General features: G+C 39.1%; 1 protein-coding gene across 5 annotated transcripts in view; it reads left to right on the forward strand.

Moving 5' to 3' along the window:
* Positions 1–20562, forward strand: part of TMTC1 (transmembrane O-mannosyltransferase targeting cadherins 1) — a 238146-nt gene that overhangs the window by 107640 nt on the left and 109944 nt on the right. For all 5 annotated transcript variants that reach the window (XM_036299239.1, XM_036299240.1, XM_036299241.1 and 2 more), the window contains 3 exons: positions 7606–7687; positions 7962–8065; positions 17372–17561. In XM_036299239.1, coding sequence (XP_036155132.1) covers positions 7606–7687; positions 7962–8065; positions 17372–17561 — 376 coding nt within the window. The remainder of the gene's footprint in view (positions 1–7605; positions 7688–7961; positions 8066–17371; positions 17562–20562) is intronic.

Here is a 20562-nt window from a genome sequence, read left to right on the forward strand (position 1 = left end):
CTTCATAAGATGGGGACAGGCAAATGAAACGGGAAAATTGGACTGGAACCTGGAACGCATGGTGTTCCTCTGGGCAAGATGGTATAATAAAAGTTGGAAATTTATTGAGAAACAAGCACAGACTCCCAAGTGGGGAGGGGGAAAGAATCCCACTAAGTCCCCTTTCCTTAGGTTTATAAAGACTGCAGTTCTTTGTGCCTTGATATCCCCTCTGATTGGTCACTATGGCAACTTCAGAGCTTAAACCTCACATGAGATATGTGAGGTTCTCCTCTTCTCCTTTGTTGTTTCCCTATTCCTTTTGGGCTTTCCTCTTCCCTCTCTGAATGAGGGGGTTCCTTCCCTTTATTCTGTAAATGTATACCTTCTGCAGCTCCCAGCTCCCTTATTCTATGGGAATGTACCTTCTGCTGCTCTGTAGCCCTGTGCATTTTTTCCAGGGACCACTTAATTCCCAAAATTTCCTAAACCTGCCTATTTTACCCCTAGACACTCCTTTCACAAGTATGGACTCACAGAACTGGTGTGAGGATTAAATGAAAGTAAAAAGCTAATGTGCTTAGTACAGTGACTAGCACAACTAAATGTATTGAATATTCCCTACTATTAATGAATATAAAATTACCTGGAGCTGTTACTGACAGAAAGGGTGCTGTCAACAAAACTAAATTTTTGCTATTACATGTAGGAAGCATAAAAATTCCTTCTAAATTCATTATAGAAAGAATATAAATTAGACCATCTGACTAAATTAATGAAGCTTAAACTCATTGACCTTTGACACTGAAGGACTATGACCTTTTGCAAGTCAGTTAACATTTCTGTATTTTTTTCTCATCTGTAAAACTACCTGAGCTGTTTTGAGTCCTTCCAATTCTAACTTGAATTTTTAGAATAGCTAAGAAAACTGAAATTATATTCCCCCTTGTCTTCTCTGACTTTATTTCCAGCATTCTATGTGTGATAATCTAAGTAAATATTTCTTTATAAGTAACATACTGAGTTAAGAGTTTAAAATTTCTCAACAGATATAGTGACAGCCACAGAATGTGGTATTGAGAGTCAATTTGGGTTTCTGAGTAGATTGAACTGAGAAATGCATCCTTGTCTTAGAATAGTTAGCTCTTCCCTTCAGAATCTTCATTTAAATATCAAAGGAGACATCAAAGGTTGTTCTGCTCCTCTGTGGAATGCTTTTGCTTATTAAGATTTTAGATGAAGCACTTTATAGGTTCAAGGAGAGTGCATTGAAGAGAGAACCCAAACCCACTTAAATTTCCTTTGTTGCTTTTGTTAAGCTTATAATCTTTTTCTAATGTAAGCTTTATCTTTGTTACTTTGGTTCACTGAAATGTCTTTTTCTTGTGTTTCAAAGAGAAGCAGATTTCTGAATTCCTATTCTAAAAAGCTTTGGATTCAACATTTTGTTCATAATTTGTGACTCTTTATTCATCTCCTTTATTACCTTGACAGAGCAGGAGAAATTAAATTAGTATGACTGATGTCTGGAAGGAATTTGTTATATAGCATTTTATAATTTACTAGAGGCCCGGTGCACAAAATTTGTGCACTGGGGAGGGGGCTGGTCCCTCAGCCCAGCCTGCACCCTCTCCAATCTGGGACCTCTCGGGGGATGTCCGACTGCCAGTTCCTGTGGGATTGGGTCTAAACTGGCAGTCAGACATCCCTCTCACAATCCGGGACTGCTGGCTCCTAACCACTCCCCTGCCAGCCTGGTCACCCCCAACTGAACCTCCCCTGCGGCCATCTTGTGACGACATGGGGCGGCCATCTTGTGATGATGTGGAGGTGGCCATCTTGTGATGAGGGTGTGAGGGTCAATTTGCATATTACCTCGTTATTATATAGGATCGGTACAATGTTAAATAGTAACAACTCTTTGTGTCTGAGATGTTTGCTAGTGGAGCTGGTATTCAGGCAAAGTTATTGGGTTTTGAGAGATTCTGAGAAGAGCTGGAAAGAATAATATAATATCTTCATTAAAACCACCAGGATTTAAGGTAAGGGAAACAGTACCATTCTTATTTTGGACCCTGGTATAGTACCAGAGGGTAAGGAAAACACAGAAAAAGAAAGGGGGTTGATGTGTTAATGGCAAACTGCATCAGAATGTTAGACTTTAGTCCTTGAGTTTGGCTAAGAAAATAATCCTGAGCCAAGAAATTCAAATACTAGCAAAAGTTTATTCAGAAAGTCACATGGGTAGAAGAAGTGAGCCGTGGAAGAAATGAGCCAGCTGGGCTGTGTGGACTCGGGAAATAAGTTACAGAGGCAAAGGAAAAGCATCAGAGCATAGGATAAAGATAGGCAGAGAAAATGTACCTTAGGGAAGAAGATGGGGGAAGGTGCTGGAGAGCTCCAGAGAGAGTGTGCCTTAGAGAAGAAGGGGGTGGAGAAAGCCAGAGGCCTGCTCTAGAGGGAGAGGATGAGTGCCCTGGGTCCTTTGGCTTAAGGCAGGGGTTCTCAACCTGTGGGTTGCGAACCCTTTGGTGATTGAAGGACCCTTTCACAGGGGTCGCCTAAGACCATCCTGCGTATCAGATATTTACATTACTATACATAACAGTAGCAACATTACAGTTATGAAGTAGCAACGAAAATAATTTTATGGTTGGGTCACAACATAAGGAACTGTATTTAAAGGGCCAGAAGGTTGAGAACCACTGGCTTAAGGGCTTTTATCTGTAGGTCTTACGGGAAGCTCCCAATGGAGTATTCTTCAGCTTTTCAGGTGAGGAATACCTCAGGGTCCTGGTCTCCACTGATTGGTTGGCACCAGAGCAGGGTATCATCAGTCATTGCACCTGGTTCTGGTGTCAGCCATGGTGTCACCCCACCTTGCCTTACTGCTTTTCTGGGCCTGGAGCTGAAACACAACTGAGGCCTAGATGTTATCTCCAGGGCTTGTATGGGAGCCGTATGAGGCTGTTCCCTGGCCCCTTGTTCCTTCTTCAGTGGGGTCTACCACACATCACTAGCAACATGCCAGGAGAGGGAAGGTCAGGGGAGGATTACAACTGCAAGACAGGAATGAGAAAGATCAGGTCTCAGTTGCATGACCAGCAAGGTGGTGGAGACACTGTACAGTGTACAGATGATGCGTTGTGAAGTTGTGCACCTGAAACCTGTATAATTTTGTTAACCAGTGTCACCTCAATAAATTCAATAAAAAGGAAAGTACACAAATAAAGCACATGACCAGCAATATGCTAGGGAAGGAAAGATCACCCTGGGGGTGAAGTCCTTCCTTATAATTGTTTGTTGCTAAGCACCCGGGGCTTTTGGCTCTGGTGACCTTCTGTACCTGGCCTATTGTTCCCACTTTGCTCATGTCTGTCTAACTGCCTACTATATCAGATTGGAAGCAGATTAATATTTTTAAAATTTTATTTGGTTTTTTAAGCATTTAATGTATATATATATATATATATATATATATATATATATATCTTCTATTTTTTAAATATATTTTATTGATTTTTTACAGAGAGGAAGGGAGAGGGATAGGGAGTTAGAAACATCGATGAGAGAGAAACATCGATCAGTTGCTAATGTTGTGGCCCCACCCCATAACAAAGAAACAGAATTTCCGGAGGATGAGGCCCAGAAATCAGGATTTTAAAAAGATTCCCAGGTGATTCTAATGTGCAGCCAAGGTTGAGAACCACTGCTCTAGAGGACTGCAGGGGTCTATCGGGTAGATTATCTCACAGTGCTGACCAGATGGACTGATTTAAGATTCCACTCCTGGGGGAGGTTGTAATTGTAATTAGCTTACAATTAGGTAGCATTAAGTCTTGGTTTGGTGACATGGGCTTAGAACAAGTGACTCCAATTTGGGTGTGTTGTCTCTATTTTAACAACCCAAATTAATGTTAAAACATTTTTTATTGCAATAACGTGGATGGGCCTTGAGGTTATTATGCTAAAGAAATAAATCAGATGGAAAAAGACAAATACTAGCCTGGCCAGAGTGGCTCAGTGGTTGAGCATTGACCTATGAACCAGGAGGTCATGGTCTGATTCTAGGTCAAGCCACATGTCCGGGTTGTAGGCTTGATACCCAGTAGGGGGCGTGCAGGAAGCAGCTGATCAATGATTCTCTCTCTTTATTGATGTTACTATGTTTCTCCCTCTCCCTTCCTCTCTGAAAATAAATAAAAAAATACATTTAAAAAGGAAATGAAGAAACAAAAGAAAAACAAGCTTATAGAGGCAGGCAACAGATTGGTGGTGAGCAGAAGGGAACAGCGATAGAGGGAGGTCAAAACAGGTAAAGGGGCTCAATTGATGGTGTTGAATGGAAACTGGACTTATGGTGGTGAGCATAACCTGAAACTGATGTAATGTTATAAGCCAATATTACCTCAATAAAAATTAAATTACAAAATAAATAATGTATTTTATAGGCAACTGTACATTATGAAGGTTCCACTCAAATGGGAGCCAATTAATATTTGCTTTCTCCTAATCCCTTGGCTTTTTCTTTACATTTTCAGTAGGTTTCTCTCTATTTTTCCTCAGTTGTCATTTCTGATGTCATCATTTGGTGAAACACCTAAACCTCACAATGATGTATAACTCCAAGAGACAGAGAAACCATTTAGTCCAACTCTCATTGATAAAGGGGAAAAAAACAACAAAAGACGGAACGCCTGTGGACTCGTTCCAAGTCACATAACAAATGAGTTGGAAGTACAAGAATAGAACCCTGGACCCTTGGTTCCCATTCTAGTGGTTTCCTCAGTGGTTTGGTTTTGTTGTTGGGATTTTCTCTGGCTTCCTTGGAAAGTAAATCAGTGATGGCATTTGCATAGTGCCTTATAAGGCACCTCAGATATTTTAGCTTGTGTTTGAAATGAATAGCTGAGAGACCCTGATATAACAGTTAAGTATTGCTTCTAGTTTTTTTTTTTTTGGTCTCCTCCTCTGTAAAAAGGAATTACAATGTTCTGCCTCATAGACTTGTTGTAAGTGGTAAATAACTTGCTACAATGTAATCACTCAGGCACATATTAATTATTTTCCATTTTTATCATTAATAATAATATTGTTATTATTTGTTTTTGTTGGGAGTTGGGGGAAGAAGAGGAAAGGATGCAGAACGTTCAGCCCTGGGGTGCTCCCTCTCTGAGCTCAGGGATCTCAGCTTGGCCTTGTGTTTATCAAAAAAAGGGGGCCATGCCATTTTGGCTTATTTTGTTACTTAATATTGGTAAACAACTAAAAATAGAAGACTTGAAAAGAGGTCATTTTTTTTTCAACTGCTACTCTCTGCATCATTCTAGGCTGTCATTGCTTTGGGATGCTTCATTTTAAGAGTAAATTATTTGGTGCCTGCAGGAGGTTAACATTCAAGGAAATGGAATTTCTCACAGAGGAAGAATTTCTAAACAAAAAGATACCTTATAAATATAACTCACTGAAATAACCATCATAGTGAACTCAAAGTGAAACGAACTATGAATTTACCAAAGTTTACCATTGAAAAAAAAATCCTAAACCCTATGGTTTGTTGCTTTATAGAAAGGAAACCACTTCTAAGTTTTACACTGTGTTAAAATAAACCAGCTTCATGGAGAAATGAAGCTTCCCAAAGCAGAACAACCCAAGAAGTGCTTTTTCATTCAGATGTATTGCAACTCCAGCCTTCCCCAGCACCTTTTCCTTCCCACCCTGCCATTTCCCTCCCTGCAGCCATTTATCTCACAGAGGAAATGGCAGAAATATCCAGGGTTGGTCTTTGTTATTCTGAAAATGATAGCCAGAGTAAAGGCAGAGCTGATAGGACATGCTTAGCAGTGATGGCATCTTTTTTGGAATCACAGACCAAGTTAACACTGAAGATCAAAGCCAAGGAATTTGCCTCAGAAAAACACACAGATGCAAACATACCGAAAATCTAGTGCGTTCAGGATGTGTGGGCTCCCGGAGCCTATTTTGGGACATTATTGATGCACCTGGATGGTGGGAGTTGACAGGATTCCTGGCCTTGCTCCTTGCCAAGCTCTCTTTTGAGAACCAAGGGAGAAGAAAGGATTTACATATAGTGCTTGGGGATGGATCCAGTCCAGAGCCTGCTAAAAGCTGACTCTGGGTGGTTTTTTTGGGCTCACCTTTTCTCCACTCATTAAATACGTAAAAGGTCAGATCCTCAGCTGTTTACCAACCAGGAGAGGAAAAGGAAAGAGACCCGCCCCTGAGTGACACTGTCACCTCCTTACAGTGCTACGTGGAAACATTTTGTTAATATGTCCAATCAAAGCAGAAGAATCATACATATTTTGATAGTAATTACCAAGGTGGACATTTCTTTGTAGTACTAACCCACTCAGGTTTTATAAGAGGATCTCTGTTCTACAGAATAGTCCCATTGTGTAAGAAGACCACATTCAAATGCAAATTTTAAGAGATTCTGGGGATAAATTCTTTGAGGAGAAATTGAGCTTAAAATAGTCACAGAAAAAATGAAAAGGGTAGGGGAAATAAGGATGAGTTGGAGCATGCTTGCTGGATGATGCTATTCAATTTGACTCCCCCCCCCCCCCATCCTGTACTTTAAAATACAGAAATGTGCATGTGGGTGAACATGCCTTGCGTTAGGTTTTTGCTTGGGGTTGTTAACAGAGGGCCCCTCTTGCCTCCCTTTCATTGTCTTTATTAAAGCCAGCTGATCGCATGTGCTATTGGTGGATATATGGAGCTCTTATTTTGTTCAAGTGAGAGCTCTGTGGCAGATGCAGGGTCCATGTAAGTAAGTTCCTGCTCCACTGGAAGTTGACATTCTTATAATCTAGTTTGGTTCCAAAGGTCTTAAGCAGGTGAGATAGTTATCTGTTGCTTGAGGGTGAGCTTCCTGATCCCACCACCGGTGCTTACTAACTTTGTTACCTTGGATAAATGACTTAACCCCGCATAGCCTTGGCATCCTCTGTTTTCAGGGGTAAAACATCTGTGAAATATTTTGTGAGTAGAAGACATTGCACTTCTCAAACTATGTGAAGTAGGCAAATAAACTCCAACTTTGTTTTAGATCATCCCTGTAACCAGTGTAACAACAGAATGCCTGGGTTATTGGGATTACAGTGGGGCCTTGACTTACGAGTTTAATTCGTTCCGAGACCAAGCTCGTTAACTCAAATTACTCTATCAACTCAATGCAAAAAATCGACCGAGAGACAGCTGGTATCTCAAAAAACTCATTAGTCGGGACACTCGTAAGTCAAGGCCCCACTGTAGATGGGATAGTAATATTTATAGCTGACAGTACTATTGGGCCCTGTTCTACATATTGTCTCACTTACTCCTCACAACTCTTCTGTGAAGTAGATACTATTATTACCCCCCCTTTTATAAGTGAGAAAAATAGATGTGCAAAGAGGTTAAGAAACTTGCCCAAAGTCTTCCCGTCAGGAAGCACCTAGGCTGGGGGACTGAAACCCAAGTGGTCTGGCCCCCGAAGCCACACTCCTAGCTTTGCTCTTTTCCAGCCCTTTTCAGAGCTGCAGCATAGACTGAAAGGAGAATATTAATGTGTGGTGGACTCTGACATGTATTTAAGATGTTTTTTCTTTCCTGTTTCAGGTATCTGACTGCAAGCAGTAATAGAAATTTCCTGCTTACCATGCGGCCATTCTTAAAAAGGGCCATTTTGGTCATAAGTTATGTAAGTACATATACGCTTTTGAATTATCTGCTAAGGGATGTTTCACTTTAACATGGCTCAGAGGCATGATCCAGATTATTTAATAGAATCAGCAGTAAATTCTAATACCTTGATCTTAGGATCCAAGAGTTAACATGCCATAAATGTCTCAAAGCATTAGAAGGCACATGCGAAGCATTCTACAGACATGTAAACTCCATGACACAGACAGTGTGAATGAACTACAGTATTTTACAAGCAATGCTTTTCTTACCAAATCTTCTTTTCCCTGAAGGTGATTGTTGTGTTGTACTTCCGCCTGTGGATAATGGGAGGATCGATGCCCCTCTTTTCAGAGCAAGATAATCCAGCTTCATTCTCCCCTTACATTCTCACAAGGTCAGTAGAAATACATTTTTTTAAAACTTTACTGGGTATTAATTAAATTGATTTGTAATCTTAAATGGTAAGTTGGATTTTAAAGAAAGGAGAGTTTTGTTCTATTCAGGTTGTGGGGAGAAAAGAAACGACTATTCATACATTTGGAATTCTTTTCAACGAATGGATCTATTTTGTTATATTGTTGCTATTGTTCTCATAATGCAGTGGTTCTCAACCTTCCTAATGCCACAACCCTTTAATACAGTTCCTCATGTTGTGGTGCCCCCCAAGCATAAAATTATTTTCGTTGCTACTTCATACCTGTAATTTTGCTACTGTTATGAATCGTAATGTAAATATCTGATATGCAGGATGTATTTTCATTGTTACAAATTGAACATAATTAAAGCGTAGTGATTAATCACAAAAACAATATGTAATTATGTATGTGTTTTCCGATGGTCTTAGGCGACCCCTATGAAAGGGTCGTTCGACCCCCAAAGGGGTCGTGACCCACAGGTTGAGAACCGCTGTCATAATGGCATGTATGTGTTTATTCAACAAGCATTTTATTGACTACTAATCATCAATGATAAATATCTATTAAGTGGCCCATATGGTAACTGTTACAGAACAATGCATAGCATGGCATAGAGCTTGGTTGGACATCATAACTATTTTTAAGATTAAAATGAGTGGAGAAGTTGAAAGTAGCAAACAGAAATGAGCACAAACTTTTGTTAAGATATACCTAACTATATCTTACTATTTGTCTTTAAGAGATTTCGAGGTATTGGATCAAGAGGGGATGTTGATCAGTGGATCTGGTTCATTGAGAAGAATCTAATTCCTTATGTCTTCAGTCTGCTGTGATGTTCTTCTGAGGCTTTCAGATATAATTATACTTCACAGTTTTAATATCTTTCTTCAGGGTATATTGTTGCTATAATGTTTAAACATTAACATGCCGTCTTCTTAACTTTGCGTAGTTTCGTACACTTAACATCTACTAGTAATATTATTTTCATAAGAGTAACCTTCCATTCTGGCAGGTTTGCAATGACATATAAATCTTAAATGAAAACTTGATTTGTAGAGACATTTATATTTTGGTTTACTCGTATCTTTTAGGGACAACAGATTGTTGGACTTTGTTTTTTTGCCAGGCAGTGATCTTTGTTTTATTTCATTCATTTACCTTATATGTTTTAATTGGTAAAATTCTAACTTTCTTGGCCTTCCATACTTTTCTTTATTGTTCCTAAAGACTATTTCCCACTCAAAAAGGAGACATTCACATTTGATTAACCCATTTTTTAAATAGATATTATGTCACAATTGTTTTCATTGCTTACAACGTATTTTAAAAATCTTGAATATACCTTCAGAAATCATATGGTATTCAACCTCCAATGTCGGCTTATTCCTTGGAGGCAGTTTAGAGTCTTATAAATTGTTGTTTATAGCTTATATTTTTCAAAATGCTGCTTAATTAAACCTTTAACTAAGATTGGCATCTCTAACTCAGATTTTTGTTAATGTTGCAATCTACTTGTCCTTTTTAGGCATCTCTCACGGGCTTTCAAAATCTCCAGGGCTCCTTGTCTGGACATTTTTAGCTCATTGATAAATTGTTTCAGTTTTTGTAGCTCCTTAAATAGCTACTTTCTGCTTTTAAGAGAAAAAACAGCGTGGCCAGATCCTCTTCTTGCTTAATGGCTCCATTTGCTTTAGCTTTGGGTTGGGTTTCCTCCAAGCTTTCTGGTCTCCTGAATTTGAGATTGTATTCTTATCTCTGTAGTTAGATGCAGCCTGTTCCCTGCATTGTCGGTCTCTAAAAGCCAAGATGCAGTCAGAGAAACAGATGGGCAAGAACAAGAACAGACTACTTTCAACTCACCAACCAATTATTTCGTGTATGTCTTCTGTTATCAGTAAACATGTGCCTGGCCCCAGGTCCATGGTGTCAGGACAAGGGCCTTTGGTCTCTGTCTCAGAGCCCCTCTATCTGTACTGTCAGGGAGGGGAGGGGTCTACTACATGTTTTATCCAGGATTTTCTGTCTATAAATCTATCTAAGGCAATTCCAACAATATAAAGATACAGAGATCTTGTGTGCATATATGCATAACCCATGGACTCAGACAATAGGGTGCTGAAGGCTTCAGTTGCGGGGTGGGGGCAGGCAGTGGGGGGAAAAAGAAGACATATAATACTTTCAACGATAAAGGATTAATTTATAAAAAAGATATAGAATATCCTATTACACCTTTATAGTCTTCCTCTTCTTTCTTTCAACAAAACAAAACAAAACAAAGTTTTTATTCCTGTGTTTTGTACTTAAAATACACAGATACCTAGGGACATTTCAATACAGTTGTTATATATGGAGTTTCACATTTCTCTAATATGGCAGCACCATAGTTCACTCTTTACAGCATCCAGAAAATTGTCTTCAATTCCTTTCCCGAGTAAGGTTTCTACTCTGCTTGCATAACTTATTGGGCCCCTGTTAAGCTGATGATTCTTAAATTGGATTACCTTGGTCTGTTTCCTAGTTCTGTTGTTTTTTCTTTCTTCCTCATCAGCTGTGATTTAGCTATGATGTGGCCGCTCTGTGAGTCCATCTTTACTAACCACAGGTTTGTCATTCAGCTCTGTCACTCTGTCTCATTAATACTTGATCTCTTTTATTGGATGTATAAATCCAAACAACTTTTATAGCATCTGTGCTTCTGTCCTTCACATACTATATCTTCTTTTAAAGTATGTTTAGTAAACTACTCTATTAATACTGGAGTTACTAATTAAGATAGTTTTAAAAATTCTAATAACTTTTAAGAGTAGCTTGGTCAAGTTTTGCTTTGTTTCACATGATTTCTTATGACTTTAGTTCTGCAATTCTTTGCCAACACTACCCTTTGATAATCTTTTTGTTTGTTTGTCTTAATTGTAGCCATATGAGTGGGTGTGAAATGGTATCTCATTGTAGCTTTGATTTGCATTTCCTGAATGGCTAATGATCTTCAGCATCTCTTCATGGGCATATTGGCCATGTCTATATCATCTTTGGAGAGATGTCTATTCGGATCTCTTGTCCAGTTTTGAATTGGGCTATTTGTTACTTTATTATTGAGTTATAACTCTTCTTTGTATGTTCTAGATATATGTCGCTTATTATATATATGCTTTATAACATTCTCTACCTTTCTGTGAATTGTTTTACTTTCTTGATGGTGTCCTTTAAAGCACAACGTTTTCTCATTTTGGCAAACATCAGTGGTAAGAGAGAATCAGGAATCAAAGCCTGACCTCCTGGTTCATAGGTTAATAATCAACCACGGAGACACGCCTGCCAGGAGAGGGAATCTTTATTTGACCAGCAGCCTAAGTGTGTCCAGAGGGTGGTGTGTTTCACTCTTTCTGAAATGCTCAGGTATAAGCTGTGTCCTCCTTGGCTGAAGAGCTCTCTACAAGGGGGCTGTTGTCCCCACTGTATATTCTATATTATGTTCATAGAAAAGTAGCTTCTTAGGGATAAAAGATATTATAAAGGTTATCGAGTTTAGTTTTGCCAACTGAAATGACACTATGCAATAGTAATGTATCTAATTGGTATTGGATCTTGGACATGAGGGGGAGAAATACAAGAAAGAAGAGAGAGGAGGGACTTAGAAGAGGGAGCCTGTGGAGGTAGCAATTTTACCTCCAGATTGGGGATCAGTTGTTGGCAAGCATCTTACAGAAAACTATAATTCTTTAAATCTACATATTGTGTTTCCATTACAATCTCAAATCCCTGAGAAGCTGATAAAATTAAAGAATTCTTTAATTTTTTGCTAACATTAGGACATAAAGGCAAACATTGCTTTTCATAATTAATAACATGAGGCCCAAGCTTTTATGTAAGGATTCTCTTTCTCGTTGTGTGCTCCTCAACTGTTTGCTGTGTTGTAGATGACATTACACTCTGGTTTAAAATTTATGTCAGCCTTGCTTTACTAAAGGGTCTTCTGGGCTACACTGTTCAAGGAATAAATCAGGGTCTCCAACAGGTACTTCTCCATGAAATATCAATATTTGATCCATCATATTGCTGTTCAGTTCTCTACCTTAATAAAGGTGTGCTAATGGAGACTACACATCACAGGAATCGAACAGGGGAACTGTATGTGGAGCCAGAAAACCCCATGCTGTGTGCAGGCTCTGCTATGGGCTTGCGGTGGGACATTGAACAAGTCTCAGCCTCCTCAAGGCTCTTCCCCTTCCTGGGAAAGTGAGTCATAGCCACTGCATAAAGGTCATGTTGGGATTAGATAATCCTTAAATGCAAATGCATTATGAGCTGGAAAATGCTGCACATGTTTAACGGGTTTTAATGTTGGATGAAGTTCGTTACTATAGCAATGGGATTCTTGTATGGAAATCTGAAAACCTGTGCCTGATGCGCAGTAAGCACATGTTTGCTCAGTGGAGGCTAAACCTTGCCTCGATGAGAGAGGGTGAGGGACTAGGTTTTATTACCCTTTAGCACTTAGAGAAGTGCAAAGTAATTACTCAACTTTTATTGAATTCTGGTGAGGCTCTCCTGTCTATCAAGAGGGATAGTGTAGGAAGGGGCATCTTTGGCTAGTTCCGGGGCAGGTGATAGGCAGGGGAAGGAGATGCCAATGGTGATATGAGCAGGTTATGCCTGGAAAAGGTCTGTCATTTTTGCTGGGCACAGTGAGACTGTGGAGGTCCTTGGAAGCATCCATAGGAATTCAGGAGTTGAAAATAGGGAACAGCCTAGGGAAGGGCAGGGCAGATCTCTCAAACTAGTAGGTAGAGGCCGAGTCTGGGGTCATCCACTGTGGCAGTAAATGTGGTTTACACCAAGGCTGCTACATTGACAGTTTAGCCACTGTCCTTCCCAAGAGGCCACCAGGTGGATATAGTCCGGCCATGCTCTGTAGTATTTATGAAACAGTGGATGATTTGGGGGTGAATGAAAAAGAAGGATCCTTTGGGCAGTAACATTTTTCATATAAAACATGCAAGTGCTATACACTTATGCAGTGCCTGATTTTTCATATGTAGCTATCATAGGCATCTTTCTAGGGTAAGAAAATACATTAGGTTTACATTCTTTCTTAGCAAAAAAAAAAAAAAAAAAAAAAAATGAAAGGTTCTTTTCGAAGGCAAAGAACAGAATCTATGCATATTTTTGCACATCAAGCACTCTAGTTTTTTTCTTGACAAAAGTGAAGATTTAGATTAAAGAGCCTCACAGTTTCATTAGGTTCCCGTTGATGCATGGCAGTTCCCCACAGCCTCATCTTCCTCTTACTTTTCATGCATTTCGTGGCTTATCGGTGAAAATACATGACTGAATTGTTTAAGCTGAGTTCCTAGCTTCCTGTGCTGTATATTCCATTTTTTTCACAAGATATTCTAGTGGCTTCCCTCCTGTTAGCAGAATTCATGGTAGAAAATTGGTAAATAATTCATTTTGTTCTTGCTCCGGTTTTAAAAAAGAGAGCCCAAGCCTCGCCAGGCAGAGATACTCAACATATCATTTTATTTCTGAAATTTTAGCAGAAATAAACAAGATGATTAGTTTGAAATGTAATCCATAGTCAATGAGCTAAGAAGAAATACTTCAGTTGCTGATTCCAACTAGCTCCACTAGCCCCCTAAAATATAGTTAGCTTTTGGTGTGATTTCAAGTACCTTCTTTATGCTTAAATTTGTAAAAATTTTGCAATGCTGTTTCAGTATTTCAAATAATGTTTAAACCATTTATTTACCAGCATTGATCTGAAATCATATGCAATGAAAGGTAGGTTATATCTCTGAGTTTCTGGAAACAATACATTTGTATTAAAAGGAGTAAGTTGACAGTATTATGGTATATTAATACTCTTGACCTAGTATTACAAGAAGGGAAGTTGCTTTTAGTCTGTGATTTACATTACTTTTTAAACCAATTTGGGTTACAATCTGTGTCAACAGTCTCAATGAGCATTTTTGGAAAATCTAAATAATGAAGTTGAAATTCTAACTTTTAAAAAATAATGTTCTTTATTTGCGTTTTTGTTAGTATGATATTGCAAGTCTCACAAACATAAGAAACTGAGGACAACTTGCAGGGCAAGGGGGAATGTGAACTTAATATTCAAATAAAAAATTCTGCATAGTGTTTGCAGCTATAATATATGGAAGCATTCCTGTTGCAATTCTGTTGTTGCCTTCTCTGCCCATTTAAAGATATAGTCTTTGTTATGGAAAATATCAGATCTGTGCAAAAGTAGAGTAAATGGCATAAAGAACCTCTATGTACCCCTTATCCAGTTTCAGCAATCCAAACTTATGGCCAATTTTTCATTCATACCCCCATCCGCTTCTTTCTCCTTGCTTCCAGTCCATCACTGTGAAACAAATACAAGATATCAGATCCTTTGATATGCATATATTTTCGTATATTTTTCTAAAAGACAAGGACCCTTACAAAAGAGAACTGCAATACCTTTATCATACTTTAAAAATTAGCAATGATTCTCCAGTATCATATATCCAATCAGTGTCTCATTTTTTTTCTGTCTCTTAGGTGGTTACTTTTAATAGTTGTTTGTCTGAGTTGGCATCTAAACAAAAACTGTACTTTGTTTGATATGTCTTTTAAGACTCTTAATTTATGTGTTACTCTTCTTTCTGCCACACGCCCTACCCCCATCTCATCACCATTATTTGTTGAAGAAACTGCCATTCTTTGTGTTTTAGAATTTGCAACATCCTATATCTTGCATATTGCATGCCTGGGGTGTCCTTTAGTGTGGTCCAGTGTTTTCTGTATTTGATGTGAACTGGTAACAAAGGGCTTGGTCAGATTCAAGTTTAAATATTTTTGACAAGACTGCTTCATATGTTGTGGTATCTATATCCATCCGGTGGACAGCTGGCTGTTGGTCTCTGTTCTGTGATTTTGAAATTATTTAGCAAGTTCTAGGCACCTGATTTAGCCTGATCTGTTCATTATAAAGTATTCCATCAGTTTTTCACCTAATAATTTTTTGCAGCCATTTATAATCATTGCTTATTACTGTAACTAGAGGCCCATTGCATGAAGAGATTTGTGCAATAGGCCATCCCTTCCCCTGGCTGCCAGCACCGGTTTTCCTCCAGCACCCGGGACCCAGGCCTTCGCTCTGGACGGAGCCTTCAGTCTTCGCTCCGCCACTTCACCCCTATGTATGCAAATTAATCTCCATCTTTATTGGGTTAATTTGCATACTCCCCTGATTGGCTGGTGAGTATAGCAGAGGGATGGTTAATTTACATGTTTGTCTATTATTAGGTAAGAATATCAAGAAAAAGAGATATTATTTTTTAAAGTAATTTTTGAGACCTGGGGTGTCACTGAGCAACAAAGCTGTGTGACTTGCCTGCTAAGTTTGATGATTCAGCATTCTTCCTTAAAGCTGTCACAGAGACTCTTACTGAGCTAAGAATTAGGTCATTTAGAAGCTCTGTGAAAAACAGAGGTGCAAAGTAACCCAATCCCCTTTCCATGAAGTTGGCATTCTCATAAGACAATTTCTCAGAATCAAGCCTAAAAGGGAGACAGCAATTTTTTGTTTCATTTTTGTTAAATAACAAAGCGTGGACTTCTTCAAGCTTTCAATATATACTGCACTATTGGTACATTAACATTTTACTAAAAATAGCAGAGAATAATGTTGGGAAAGACCATTGCAATATCTCTATCCCTTCAACCCATTCATCTGTTCAGATTTGAGAGCTGAGTTGATGAATACTAGTAATCCCCATCAAGAAAGGGAAGGAGATCGAGTTGGGAAGGCCTGGGAAGGATATTCCAAAGAAGCAGCTAATGTTGAGAGGAGTGCAAAGTGATTTGACTCATCACACTGGAAGGCAACTTAGAGATTCTCTGATCTAATGACTTTGCCAATCCAAAGAATTCCTCCAAAAGAATCCAAGAAACAGGCGAGGACTTTTCTTCACATTCTGCACTCTTATGGTGCTCATCTTGTTCAGCTTCTTTAATTCTATACATCTGTTTTCCATATTGGGTTGTACATTCCTCGAGGACAAAGAATTTACCTGATTATTCTGTTGAATCCCATCTAGAATGTCAAAGGTAAAAACAGCTGGACATCAGTTAAAGCATTGAAAATAGATTTTATTCAGTAACAATAATTGACAGTATCAGGAAGACCTGAGCACCAGTCTCATTTGTGCAAAGATGACTAAAAACTTTAAAGGGAGAATGAGAGAGGGGCCAAGCTGGGGCTCAGCAGAGTCAGAGAGGTGAAAAACGACCAAAGGTCGGTCAGTGTAAAAGGGATTTGGCTGGCCTCTCCTCAGGTGTTAGCTAGAACACACAGTAAATTCTTCTGGCAGTGTGAGCTTTCTCAGCCAAGCGTTTTCGTGGGAGGTTGGGATCATCCTAGGCATGTGGCCTTATGGTGCTAGGATCAATGCTAGGGTTTGGTCCTCTCCTAATACAGAGGTTTGGATGGAGTTTGGTATGTGCTGAGAGTTCTGCAGTTCTCAGGGGTCTAGAACATGACTTAATGAATTTGTGTTGACTGAATAAATTTAAATAAATTTCATTTTCTCTACCCTTAAAGGAAGGGGATCAGTTAGAATGCTTTCCACTGTCTGGTAGTGCCTAGACACAGCCAGGAAACGGGAGTAATACCTCCATCTGGTCCACCTGGCTGTTCCCATGTTAGCAAGGACAGTGGGACTTGCCTCCTCTGGATGGCTAGTCTTTACACTTGTGAATAAGAAACATTGTCTTTCTACCACAGATAATTTGATTTTTTGGAAATAATTCAATATAGATCAACTTGTTATAAAAATGATAATCTGTTATTAAAATGATTAAATCTTTTCATATCTACTATAGGTTTCTGAGAACTATTAAAGATGGACAGTTCACACATTTCTTACCCAGGGAATTATACCCAACAGGGCAGCATTTCTGTCATATGCTTTCATCAAACTTTTCCTTTCTAGCATTTATCTCAGGTTATAGTGTATTTATTTGCATGATAATTTTAAAGTGTACGTCGTGGAAAGTAGGTCTTTATTTGTTCACCACTGAAAGGCCAGCGTCTACCACAGTGACTAGAAACTATTAGATATTTTCCAAAATGATCAATGTAATGACTAAAGGAATTCCACCTTACCTTGCCTTTTCCTATAAGATAATGTTGATAGTGTAGAAATGCTATTTAATAGAAACAGGGAGAATGAATATTTCGATAATGTCATGGATCATGAGTTATGTTTCAGCTATTCTTCCTCTCTTTGTAGATTCCTTACCTATTCCTACCTCTTGGCCTTCAACGTGTGGCTTCTGCTTGCACCTGTTACCCTGTGCTATGACTGGCAGGTCGGCAGTATTCCTCTGGTAGAGACCATCTGGGACATTCGGAATTTAGCCACCATCCTTCTGGCGGTAGTGATGGCCTTACTGAGTCTGCATTGTTTAGCCGCCTTCAAGGTAATTTTCTTAAATGTCAATGAACTCTACATTTCAAGAGAGATACTCTATAGTCTATACTCAATAATGCTTTTTCCCCCTCAACAGGAGGTTTGGGTCTAAATCAAATGGACTCTTTTGTCTAAAAAACTTCATGTATTTAAAATTTCCCTGGTAGGTGTATGTATTTTAAAGATCTTGGTGGGATTAACAGACCGTGGTCACATCGTATTTCTTTATACTGTATTTCTTTTACATTTTTCTTTTACTATTTCTACCAACCCTATAGAAATTAGATCTGAAATTTAATTTTTGCCAACAAGAAATTTGTTTCCTGCTACTGTGGTTGGCTAATTTTTAAAGTAATCTGATTTCATATAATGTTCAATGAGATCATGATAATATATCATAAGTGCTTAAGTTATGGTTAAGACTCTACTTCCACTGACGGCTGCCTGCCTCATTTGGATGATACTTCATAAAAAATAGTATAAAACTACAAGAGTTATTGATTGAAACCATTTCAAAAATAATCAGAGACAGCAAAGAACTTGAAAATGCTTACTTATGAAAAACTGCTACTGAATTGGGTAAGACGCCAGAGGGTATTCTCATCTCCCCATCTTCCCCTGCCCTTCTCCCCTCAACACACATACACCAGTGTTAAAAACAGGTTTACTGGTTAGAGATGGCTGATGTGGTTTTCGGGGAGTAACCAAGCAGCTAGAAATTTAAGGCGGAGATTTGGAAGCCAAGAGCTATGCAAGGGCTGAGATAATGTACTCTTCGCATTCATGGCTGACTGCTGAACAGCATGTGTACATGGAACTCCCACAGGAGCACATGCAAATGGAAAGCCTGGGGAGACTGACTTATTTGCTGCAAATCTGAATGAGTTCTTAACCCGTACATAGTTTGGGTAGCAGAGAGCAGACAACACTTCACTGGCTTAGGTCGTCTCTATATACCCTCTGTTGAAAGCACTGGCTGATTACAAACTCTGCAGGCACAAGAGAAATCCCCTGGAGACCCAGGAAAAAGAAAACAAACAAAAAACCTGAGCAAAACAGTCAGCTCTCTGCAGAAAAACGAGTTTTTCACTTTGAGTCCAGGCTAGTTCATCAGATAATAAACCAGGGAAACCAGCATATGTCAGAGAATAAAATAGAATATGGAGTCACTATAATGTATGGCATACCATGCCTCGTCTATAATAATAAAAGCGTAATATGCAAATCGAGGACCTTCCGGACGACCATGCTATGACACCCGTTGGCACCAGGCCAGCCAAGGAGGGTGCTATTCGATTGGCCCAGGGCCTGGCCATCGCCCCATGATCGCCCTACAGAGGGAGGCCCAGGCCACCGGCCGCTGGGGCAATCAATCAATGGGGGGCTCCACAATTGCCCCAAAGAGGGAAGCCCAGGCCACCTACCAGCAGGCTGTGGCAGGTGGGCGGGGCCTCCCTTTGCAGGGGGGGGGGGCGGGGGGAGGGCGGAGGGGTGTTATCACATGACTGTCAGCCTTAGATCTGTCTTTCATTAAAGCCCCCACACATCACAAAAAGGAGGGGAGCCACTGTTGGAAAGTGATTATTTGCTCATTGACATTCTTACCTCATTCCAAAAGGGACTTTGAGCAGCATAAGGGAAAAGAAAAAAAAATACAGTACAGTTGAATAGACCAGGAGATGGGAAAACATTTTTTTTTTTTTTACAAAGAATCAGATTGTAAATATTTGAGGCTTTGCTGATCATACAGTCTGTCACAATTATTCAATTCTGCCATTGTATCCTAAATTAGCTGACCCCTGGTACAGAACAGTGTACTGCCACAGACCCACACAATCAGATGGAACATGCTTTCAGATTTCTAAAATTTATTTTGCATTTTGTTCAGCCACATAATAAGTTAAGTTATCATTATGGTACATAGATTACTATGGGATAACTTAAATTCCAGAATAGCCATTATGAAACCTGGAAAAATCAGCATGTTGTTTTAATATACCAATGGTAAAATAAAATTGAACTTGAGGAATGAAGGTTGTCTTTAATGGTGAATGGCTCTGTGCCAATGTTGATTTTTTTTCTTTTAAATTTCTGGGCTACATTCTCTTTTAAGTTCCTGTTCTCTGCAAACTCTATGTTCTCTATGCTTTTTCTGTCCTCAATTCATGAAAATCCTCTTCATACTATTAAAGGTCCAGTTGTTCTGGCCCATTTGCAACCCATCCAGTTTTGTCCTGCTTTGGGACTATTGTAATCACTGATGGAAGAGGTCGTGACCATATCTTGACATGGTTTATTTGTTCATGACCACCAGTGCCATGGGAGTAGCCATTGTCTGGGATGCCTCTCTGTTTCAGGTTTAGCCAGCCCAGCTGATCCAGCCTCTTATCACTGTGCTCAGCTCGCTTCTTTCCCCACCACCTTTTCAACTATGGTGATAACACCCTGCTACTTGGCCATGGTTTTCCAGTTCAGTAGCTGAAGTCAACTTTAGCCCAGAGGCCATGCTCCAAAGCTGAGAATTTTGTTGATATCATTTTTCTTCTGAGAGTTTGAGAATGAGCTTACTGCTTCATCAGATGCAGTGTTGGAAAATAGAGAAGTTGAATTTACACCACACTATAAAATGGAACATATTTAAAGGTGCATTGCAACTGCCTTTTCCCACATACTTTTATGTCTTTGCTATGTGTGATACAAATTGTGACTTATGTTAATTCACCCTAACCTCACTGGTAGTGTACTTTACTAGGTGTACCAGTTAATAATGCGGATCTTTTTAAATAGATGAAGTTACACATATGTTGATATATATGCGATTTGATAGGTATGCCATTTTGTTGTATTGACAGCAAGCTTCAAAACTTCATATGTCAAATTTGCTGAAGGTGTTAACATCATAGATATTTTTACACTTAAAAATGTTGAATTTCATGACAAAAAAAGAGCATTTGTGGGAAGTTTTAATTCTTTATTTTGAAGAAAAGTGCTGCTGAAAGTTATCATATACT

Source organism: Myotis myotis, unplaced genomic scaffold, assembly GCF_014108235.1.
Source record: "Myotis myotis isolate mMyoMyo1 unplaced genomic scaffold, mMyoMyo1.p scaffold_m19_p_3, whole genome shotgun sequence".
Lineage (NCBI taxonomy): Eukaryota > Metazoa > Chordata > Mammalia > Chiroptera > Vespertilionidae > Myotis > Myotis myotis.